This window comes from Epinephelus moara, chromosome 3 (assembly GCF_006386435.1).
Source record: "Epinephelus moara isolate mb chromosome 3, YSFRI_EMoa_1.0, whole genome shotgun sequence".
Classification (NCBI taxonomy): Eukaryota; Metazoa; Chordata; class Actinopteri; order Perciformes; family Serranidae; genus Epinephelus; species Epinephelus moara.
In genome coordinates, this window is record NC_065508.1 from 297,735 (window position 1) to 308,512 (window position 10,778).

Consider the following 10,778-nt stretch of genomic DNA (forward strand, 5'->3'; position numbering starts at 1 on the left):
TGATGAAGCTTACACTGATGATGAAGTTAACACTGATGATGAAGCTAACACTGTTAATGAAGCTAACACTGCTAATGAACCTAACACTGATGATAAAGCTTACACTGATGATGAAGTTAACACTGATGATGAAGCTTACACTGATGATGAAGCTTACACTGATGATGAAGTTAACACTGATGATGAAGCTTACACTGTTGATGAAGCTTACACTGATGATGAAGTTAACACTGATGATAAAGCTTACACTGTTAATGAAGCTAACACTGCTAATGAACCTAACACTGATGATAAAGCTTACACTGATGATGAAGTTAACACTGATGATGAAGCTTACACTGTTGATAAAGCTTACACTGATGATGAAGTTAACACTGATGATGAAGCTAACACTGTTAATGAAGCTAACACTGCTAATGAACCTAACACTGTTATGAAGCTAACACTGCTAATGAAGCTAACACTGCTAATGAAGCTAACACTGATGATAAAGCTTACACTGATGATGAAGTTAACACTGATGATGAAGCTAACACTGCTACAAAGTTAATTGTTCGCTGTTAGCTCACCATTTCTCCTCCACGTCATTGATGGTTTCAGGCAGTGGCACGTTCAGCGTCTCTGGCAGGAAACAGGCAAAGCAGCCGGCCAGCACAGCAGCCCCCCCGTATACCACACTGGGCAGAGCAGGGAACACCTGGGAAATGTAGTCCATCAGTCACAAACCAACTACTAACATTCTATGTGTTATTTCACTGACCAGAAAGACACGAAAATGACGACTACTGCAAAGAAAGAGCTCGACGTGCATGATTATGCTAACACTACTAGCTCAAACATGGAAACCAATGCTAGCACTTCAGGCAACAAATGGAACCGCGAAACAACAACGAAGATCCCGGGGCCGAACAGAAGGAGAAAATCAAATGATGACTGTCCCTCCTCTGACCGCGATGGAGAAGATGAGGTATCTAACACTGCCATTTTAGAGGCTGTGAAAAGTCTAACTTCCATGGTAGAAATTTTTAACTCCAGGCTCAACAAAAACACACTTGCAATTGCAAATCTGGCTGAAAGTCTAGATTTCAACTTAAAAGAAATCAAGGACTGCAAGGAAAAAGTGACAACTTTTCAATTTGCCCTAAAATTTATGGAGTCCAAACTTGCCAAAGACCTCTATTTAATGTTCAAAAATGATCTGAATAATGAAGCATAACAGTTATTAAGTCAACCTTTTTAATTCTAATTTATTTAATTTACTTTCGGTGTATGTACTTTCTATTAATTCTTTTTTTTGTCTGTTTATTTGCTGTTTGTTTATTTTTTCATGCCCTTATATCTTGTGTTTTGTATTATTTATTTACTTTTTGAACATGGTGTCATCTCTTCAATATGGTGTCTGTTCTTGTTCAATTTTGTGTAGGTGTACTATTTGCCTTACTGGTTTGTACATCCATTTGTTTGCGATAAAGTTTAGAGAAAAAAAAGAGGAGAAAGCAACATGGAGGCTGGTGAAAATGTTCCATGGTTACTTCAGTTTTTTTGTTTGTTTTTTTCTCTGTGCAGCCCTAACTAGAGAAGCAATTTCTGAAGAAATTGCGGGTGTGAATGCCGCAAGCTGAAGCCACACTGCAATGCTGCCTTGAATAAAATAAAGTTTGAATGATTTGAATGTTTGAATGTTTGTTGAAAAGCTGACACCACACTGAATAGCTGCCTTTAATAAAATAAAGTTTCAATGATTTGAATATTTGAATGTTTTACTGAGATTTATGAAATCCAATATGGCCGCCGCCTAGTGACGCTACAATATGCAAATTAGATGAGTTAATTTACTCCCATCACAAACTTTTGGTCATGATGAATAGTTTTCTCATTTACAGTATTCCTTTATCTCTCACCACTTTCAAGCCACAGCCTTTTGAAATGTTGAAATGAAAATGGAATATTTTCCTCAAATAACTCTGGCAACTAAAGGGTTAAAATGGAGATTGTGCCCCTGTCATGTCTGAATGTAAGATGTAGACACACACACACATCATGTTTCTGTGAGTTTGTGTGTGACAGCGGTTGCCATGTGCACCTGGCAGAAGAGCAGAGACAGACAGAGACAGAACACAGAGAAGAGACCTGTTTTAGCGGAGATTTAACTCCTCGAACAAATTCTTCCCATACCCAAACCGTTGATAAAGTTATACAGAAGATTTGTTTAGCAGCAGTTGAGCTGTCATGTGTGTGTCTTTAAAGTCGATACAATAAACGGTGTAGGCGGCGATGTTTTTTTTAAGAGCACGTTTGAAGCGAAATCTTACTTTGAAAGGGCAAATAGCTCACTTCCTGTTAGATTTAGGTCATGGGTGTCAGCGCGTGATTTGTAGGTTGAATACGCCACTTTTGGTTTGATCTTTCTAAGACATTCCTACAGGCTGCAGTGGCCAGTTTAGTGCACCTAGGTGGCGCTAGAGAGCCCATTTTGGCACTTTAGGGGTTAATAATGTGTATTTGCTGTTTCAAATGAAGATTCTGCTGCTGTAATCTGTCCTTTAAAGATTGTGAGACACACACACAGAGAGCTCATGAGAGAGCAGATCAGCAAAGGCTGTTTATAATGGGTTTGAAGTTTCTCAAACAAGTTCACAGGTCACAGGAGCGAGTTTAAAATGTGTTGCACCTCAGCTGTTTCCAGAAATTTCTCCTCTGAGTTTACATGGGAGTGAATGAGAAAAAAATCGGTGCTCCCTTCGCTTTGGAGCCACTCAGCAAAAATGTGTACGTGTGACAGATTCCATGTCAACATTTCTGTGACCAGGACAAATTTTCCTACGTTTTGTGGTATAAATTGTGTATGTTCAGTGAAAATTGTGGCCGTATGAGCGAGTTGAAGAGAAAATTTCTTGACGAGTTTACAGCTGCGCAATACACACCCATTATAAAGTCTGAAAACTTCATGTATTTTAAACTGACTTTGTAGAAATTGAATTAGTTCCTCGAAGTCGACGGCAGCGTGAATGTTTGAGAGCTGGAATGGAGTTTTTACGTCAATGTATGAATTTGTGATGTGTGGGTGAAGATGAGTGAGTTTGAAGGGTTTTCTCATTGACTTCCATTATAACAAAGTTTCAGAAAACGCTGAATATTTTTGAAAGTTTGAATGGGATTGAAAAGTTGAATCCTACGTAAAAAGTCAGCAAAATGATGAATATTTTCCATTTTGAATGGAGTTTCTAGCTGAAAGTATGAATCGGTAGTTACAGTTTGAAAAAAGGTGAAATTTTTAGATTTTTGAGGATTCTGTAATTCATTCCCAATGGAAAAACGATTTGGGAAAAATCGGGAATATCTGGGAAAGTATGAATGTTAGGAATGTGAAGAGTCATTCTGGTCCTGTCCTAATTCAGCTGAACTTTTTCATGTTTGAATGGTTTGAATCGGTTGAAGTTTGTGGAACTAGTAGCAGTCAAACCGTTTTCGTTGAATGGGATTTAATAGGAATCAGAATTTTAACGCTGAATTCCAGGGAAAGTATGAACGTTATGGAAAAATCTGAAAGTTTCCGATAATGCCCTAATGAAGCTGAATCAGAAGAAGTTTGAATGGTTTGAATCGGTTGAAGTATGTTGAAGATAATTGATGTTGAAAAACGCGACGGAAAAATAATAATAAGAAAAATAAAGAATTTTGGTAACAGAAGAACATTGGGTGTGAATGATGTAAGTCACTGCTGGACAGACGCCCTGCAGCATCCATCTCCGCCGATCAGAGCTGATCAACACCTGTGAGTACTGCAGAGTCATGTGACCTGAGAGTGGACGCTGACCGTGACCTCTGTTATCGAGGATTTACTGCAGTCAGCTGAGACCAGACACAGATCTGAGACAGACGGGCAGAGGGACAAATGATGGTGATGATGATGACGGTGATGATGATGATGAATCAGATGGATTGTTTTTTTTTGTTTGTTTGTTTTTTCCCCGTTAAAGGGTTTTTTTGGGGAGTTTTTCCTGATCAGCTGTGAGGGTCATAAGGACAGAGGGATGTCGTATGCTGTAAAGCCCTGTGAGGCAAATTGTGATTTGTGATATTGGGCTTTATAAATAAAATTGATTGATTGATTGATTGATTGATTGATTGATTACAGAGCAGGTAGAAGCCGATCAGCTGTTATAGATCGTCTCTCGCTGTTTGATATCAGTAAATATATCATGTATGTGAGACAGAACTCTGAATCATTGATAGTAATCCTCTGATCAATAATTAGATTGATTATATTAATACGGAAGAACATCGTATTACAGGGGAAGGAAGTGAAGCTGAATGAAGATCAGTTCCTTATTGATTCATATTGATTGATCTCTGATGAACAACATGTCTCTGAATCATTAATCAATAATCAATATGTTTGATTTTTGATGAGGTTCAGATCAGTGATATCACCTCGTCCAGGATTAGGACGGCGGGGGCCGCCATACTGCCGACTCTTGCCATGGTTGACACAAAGCCCATTCCTGTCTGCCTGCAAACACACACACACACAAACACACACACACACACACACACACACACACACACACACACACACACACACACCTTGAGATCAATAGATGATCTGATTAACTCCCAGCAGTCTCGGGGACGGCGTTGTCTCACAGGACATGAGACATCCTGACTTCCTGTCTCTCTACAGTCCTCCAGGGATCCATGTTGGGCCCACCAGGTGTTTGTGTCCACCTGTCCACCTGAGAGATGCCTGAGAGACACCTGTTGTCTCACCTGAGAGACACCTGAGAGACACTTGTTGTCTCACCTGAAAGACACCTGACAGACACCTGTCGTCTCACCTGAGAGATACCTGTTGTCTCACCTGAGAGACACCTGAGAGACACTTGTTGTCTCACCTGAAAGACACCTGAGAGACACCTGGGGAGACACTTGTTGTCTCACCTGAGAAACACCTGAGAGTCATCTGAGAGACACTTGAGAGACACCTGAGAGATGCCTGTTGTGTCACCTGAGAGACACCTGAGTCATCTGAGAGACACTTGAGAGACACCTGAGAGTCATCTGGGAGACATTTGTTGTGTCACCTGAGAGACACCTGAGAGACACCTGTTGTCTCACCTGAGAGTCATCTGAGAGATACTTGTTGTCTAACCTGAGAGACACCTGTTGTCTCACCTGATGACGGTGGGGTAGAGTTCTCCGGTGAACAGGTAGACGGTGGTGAAGGATGCTGAGGTGAAACCTTTACCGAGACACGCCAACGTCGTCCTTGTGTTCTGCATGTCTGAGGAAGAAGAGGAGGAGTTAGAGAGAGAGAGAGAGAGAGAGAGAGAAAGAAAGAGAGATAGAGAGAGAGTGTGTGTGTGTGTGTGTGTGTGTGTGTGTCACCTGTGGGGACGAAGATGTTGGCGAAGATGACGAGGGCGGACATAAAGAGACAGGTGGCCTGAGTGACCCTCCTCCCCAGGTAAGTGAGCATGCCCACAGCCAGAATTTTGGCGGGAATATCAACAGCTCCAAAGATGATCTGGATCAGGTAGATACTCACCTGGATACACCGACAGCCAATCAGAGGACAGGAGGGGTTTAAACAGAACACAAGAATGTCTCATCTTGAGACAAGAAGACAGGTAAACGGGTAAAAAGGAAGACAGGTGAACAGGTAAAAAGGTAGACAGGTGAACAGGTAAAAAGGTAGACAGGTGAACAGGTAAAAAAGTAGACAGGTGAACAGGTAAAAAGGTAGACAGGTGAACAGGTAAAAAAGTAGACAGGTGAGCAGGTAAAAAGAAAGACAGGTGAACAAGTAAAAAGGTAGACAGGTAAAAAGGTAGACAGGTGAACAGGTAAAAAAGTAGACAGGTGAACAGGTAAAAAGTAGATAGGTGAACAGGTAAAAAAGTAGACAGGTGAACATGTAGACAGGTGACTAGTCTTCCAGGCTGTTAATTTCAGTTGCTGCCATTTGAAGACACAACCATGGTAATCTTTTCCTTCTCTACCTTTGAGCCCGCACGACCTGAAGCTCAGGTATCAGGTGAGTAAGGTCTACAGGAAGTTACCTGCAACTGTTAGCTCTCATGTAGCATTGATGCTAATCAGGTGACTCACCCCAAACTTCTGAAGATCCATCGCAATCCCATAGTACGCAAAGCTGGTGGAGAACCTGCGGACGAGGACAAGGGAGACATGAACACGGTGCTCCAGGTACACCTGCTGAGTGACAGGTGAACGGGTGGACAGATAAACAGGTGGACAGATGGACAGGTACAGAAAAGGTGAAGCAGGTGTGTCCTCTGACCAGACAGCGAGCAGACAGATGGAGATCCGTCTTATCCCTCGTGTCCTCAGCAGGTCGTACGCCGTCAACGAAGAACGACTCGACTCGATTTCCTTCTTCATGTGAGAGTGAAGAACCTGCAGGTCACATGGGACAGATCAGGGCTTTGATTGGACGTCATCCACGATCATTTGTGTGACAGACAGACAGAGAGACAGAGACATAAAGAAAGACAGAGACAGAAAGAAAGACAGACAAAGACAGAGACAGACAGACACAAAAAGAAATAAACACACAGAAAGACAGACAGAGAGACACAGATAGACAGACAGACAGACAGACAGACAGACAGAAAGAAACAGATAGACAGACAGACAGAGACAGAAAGACAGAGACAGACAGACAGACAGGCAGAGAGAGACAGAAAGACGGACATGTTACCTCCACCGTCAACTTGTCGATGGTCTCTGTTTTCCCGTTGACTCGAGCGACTCGTTGAAGACTCTTTAACGCGTCCTCAGACCGACCGTTAAGCACCAACCATCGAGCCGACTCTGAGTACCACCTGACAAATCAGAGAGCAGACACATCAGAACCTTCTGACCAATCGGACAGCAGACACATTTGACCACTCTGATCAATTGGAGAGCAGACACATTTGATCACTCTGACCAATCGGAGAGCAGACACATTTGATCCCTCTAACCAATCGGAGAGCAGACACGTCAGAACCATCTGACCAATCAGAGAGCAGACACATCAGAACCATCTGACCAATCAGAGAGCAGACACATCAGAACCCTCTGACCAATCAGAGAGCAGACACATCAGAACCATCTGACCAATCAGAGAGCAGACACATCAGAACCATCTGACCAATCAGAGAGCAGACACATCAGAACCATCTGACCAATCAGAGAGCAGACACATCAGAACCATCTGACCAATCAGAGAGCAGACACATCAGAACCATCTGACCAATCAGAGAGCAGACACATCAGAACCATCTGACCAATCAGAGAGCAGACACATCAGAACCATCTGACCAATCAGAGAGCAGACACATCAGAACCATCTGACCAATCAGAGAGCAGACACATCAGAACCATCTGACCAATCAGAGAGCAGACACATCAGAACCATCTGACCAATCAGAGAGCAGACACATCAGAACCATCTGACCAATCAGAGAGCAGACACATCAGAACCATCTGACCAATCAGAGAGCAGACACATCAGAACCATCTGACCAATCAGAGAGCAGACACATCAGAACCATCTGACCAATCAGAGAGCAGACACATCAGAACCATCTGACCAATCAGAGAGCAGACACATCAGAACCATCTGACCAATCAGAGAGCAGACACATCAGAACCATCTGACCAATCAGAGAGCAGACACATCAGAACCATCTGACCAATCAGAGAGCAGACACATCAGAACCATCTGACCAATCAGAGAGCAGACACATCAGAACCATCTGACCAATCAGAGAGCAGACACATCAGAACCATCTGACCAATCAGAGAGCAGACACATCAGAACCATCTGACCAATCAGAGAGCAGACACATCAGAACCATCTGACCAATCAGAGAGCAGACACATCAGAACCATCTGACCAATCAGAGAGCAGACACATCAGAACCATCTGACCAATCAGAGAGCAGACACATCAGAACCATCTGACCAATCAGAGAGCAGACACATCAGAACCATCTGACCAATCAGAGAGCAGACACATCAGAACCATCTGACCAATCAGAGAGCAGACACATCAGAACCATCTGACCAATCAGAGAGCAGACACATCAGAACCATCTGACCAATCAGAGAGCAGACACATCAGAACCATCTGACCAATCAGAGAGCAGACACATCAGAACCATCTGACCAATCAGAGAGCAGACACATCAGAACCATCTGACCAATCAGAGAGCAGACACATCAGAACCATCTGACCAATCAGAGAGCAGACACATCAGAACCATCTGACCAATCAGAGAGCAGACACATCAGAACCATCTGACCAATCAGAGAGCAGACACATCAGAACCATCTGACCAATCAGAGAGCAGACACATCAGAACCATCTGACCAATCAGAGAGCAGACACATCAGAACCATCTGACCAATCAGAGAGCAGACACATCAGAACCATCTGACCAATCAGAGAGCAGACACATCAGAACCATCTGACCAATCAGAGAGCAGACACATCAGAACCATCTGACCAATCAGAGAGCAGACACATCAGAACCATCTGACCAATCAGAGAGCAAACACATCAGAACCATCTGACCAATCAGAGAGCAGACACATTTGATCCCTCTGACCAATCAGAGAACAGATACATCAGAACCCTCTGACCAATCGGAGAGCACACACATCAGAACCATCTGACCAATCAGAGAGACGACACATCAGAACCCTCTGACCAATCGGAGAGCAGACACATTTGATCGCTCTGACCAATCAGAGAGCAGACACATTTGATCACTCTGACCAATCGGAGAGCAGACACATCAGAAAACTCTGACCAATCGGAGAGCAGACACATTTGATCACTCTGACCAATCGGAGAGCAGAAACATTTGATCCCTCTGACCAATCAGAGAACAGACACATTTGAACCCTCTGACCAATCAGAGAGCAGACACATTTGATCCCTCTGACCAATCGGTGAGCAGACACATCAGAACCCTCGGACCAATCAGAGAGCAGACACATCAGAACCCTCTGACCAATCAGAGAGCAGACGCATTTGATCTCTCTGACCAATCAGAGAGCAGACATATTTGATCCCTCTGACCAATCAGACAGCAGATACATCAGAACCCTCTGACCAATCGGAGAGCAGACACATCAGAACCCTCTGACCAATCGGAGAGCAGACACATCAGAACCCTCTGACCCATCAGAGAGCAGACAAATCAGAACCATCTGACCAATCAGAGAGCAGACACATCAGAACCATCTGACCAATCAGAGAGCAGACACATTCGATCCCTCTGACCAATCAGAGAGCAGACATATTTGATCCCTCTGACCAATCGGAGAGCAGACACATTTGATCCCTCTGACCAATCGGAGAGCAGACACATCAGAACCATCTGACCAATCAGAGAGCAGACACATCAGAACCATCTGACCAATCAGAGAGCAGTCACATTTGAACCCTCTGACCAATCAGAGAGCAGACACATCAGAATCCTCTGACCAATCAGAGAGCAGACACATTTGATCCCTCTGACCAATCAGAGAGCAGACACATTTGATCCTTCTGACCAATCAGAGAGCAGACACATTTGATCCCTCTGACCAATCAGAGAGCAGACACATTTGATCCTTCTGACCAATCAGAGAGCAGACATATCAGAACCATCTGACCAATCAGAGAGCAGACACATCAGAATCCTCTGACCAATCAGAGAGCAGACACGTCAGAACCCTCTGACCAATCAGAGAGCAGACACATTTGATCCCTCTGACCAATCAGAGAGCAGACACATCAGAACCCTCTGACCAATCGGACAGCAGACACATTTGATCACTCTGACGAAAAGGAGAGCAGACACATCTAATCCCTCTGACCAATTGGAGAGCAGACACATTTGATCCCTCTGACCAATCGGAGAGCAGACACATCAGAACCATCTGACCAATCGGAGAGCAGACACATCAGATCCATCTGACCAATCAGAGAGCAGACACATTTGATCACTCTAACCAATCGTAGAGCAGACACATTTGATCCCTCTGACCAATCAGAGAGCAGACACATTCGATCCCTCTGACCAATCAGAGAGCAGACACATTTGATCCCTCTGACCAATCAGAGAGCAGACACATTCGATCCCTCTGACCAATCAGAGCGCAGACATATCAGATCCCTCTGACCAATCAGAGAACAGACACATTTAAACCCTCTGACCAATCAGAGAGCAGACACATCAGAATCCTCTGACCAATCGGAGAGCAGACACATCAGAACCCTCTGACCAATCGGACAGCAGACACATTTGATCCCTCTGACCAATCAGAGAACAGACACATTTAAACCCTCTGACCAATCAGAGAGCAGACACATCAGAATCCTCTGACCAATCGGAGAGCAGACACATCAGAACCCTCTGACCAATCGGAGAGCAGACACATTTGATCCCTCTGACAAATCAGAGAGCAGACACATCAGATCCCTCTGACCAATCGGAGCAGACACATCAGAACCCTCTGACCAATCAGAGAGCAGACACATCAGAACCCTCTGACCAATCGGACAGCAGACACATTTGATCACTCTGACCAATCGGAGAGCAGACACATCTAATCCCTCTGACCAATTGGAGAGCAGACACATTTGATCCCTCTGACCAATCGGAGAGCAGACACATCAGAACCCTCTGATCAATCAGAGAGCAGACACATCAGAACCCTCTGACCAATCGGACAGCAGACACATTTGATCACTCTGACCAATCGGAGAGCAGACACAT

The 10,778-nt window shown here is 44.0% G+C and overlaps 1 protein-coding gene across 1 annotated transcript in view; it reads right to left on the minus strand.

Annotated features, from left to right (window-relative positions):
• The window catches only part of oatx (organic anion transporter X), a 21,556-nt gene that overhangs the window by 7,219 nt on the left and 3,559 nt on the right, over window positions 1–10,778 (minus strand). Inside the window, exons 3-9 of the mRNA XM_050040937.1 lie at window positions 6,722–6,853; window positions 6,302–6,417; window positions 6,112–6,166; window positions 5,389–5,548; window positions 5,176–5,284; window positions 4,435–4,513; window positions 570–697 (exon numbers count right to left, since the gene is read on the minus strand). Coding sequence (XP_049896894.1) covers window positions 570–697; window positions 4,435–4,513; window positions 5,176–5,284; window positions 5,389–5,548; window positions 6,112–6,166; window positions 6,302–6,417; window positions 6,722–6,853 — 779 coding nt within the window. The remainder of the gene's footprint in view (window positions 1–569; window positions 698–4,434; window positions 4,514–5,175; window positions 5,285–5,388; window positions 5,549–6,111; window positions 6,167–6,301; window positions 6,418–6,721; window positions 6,854–10,778) is intronic.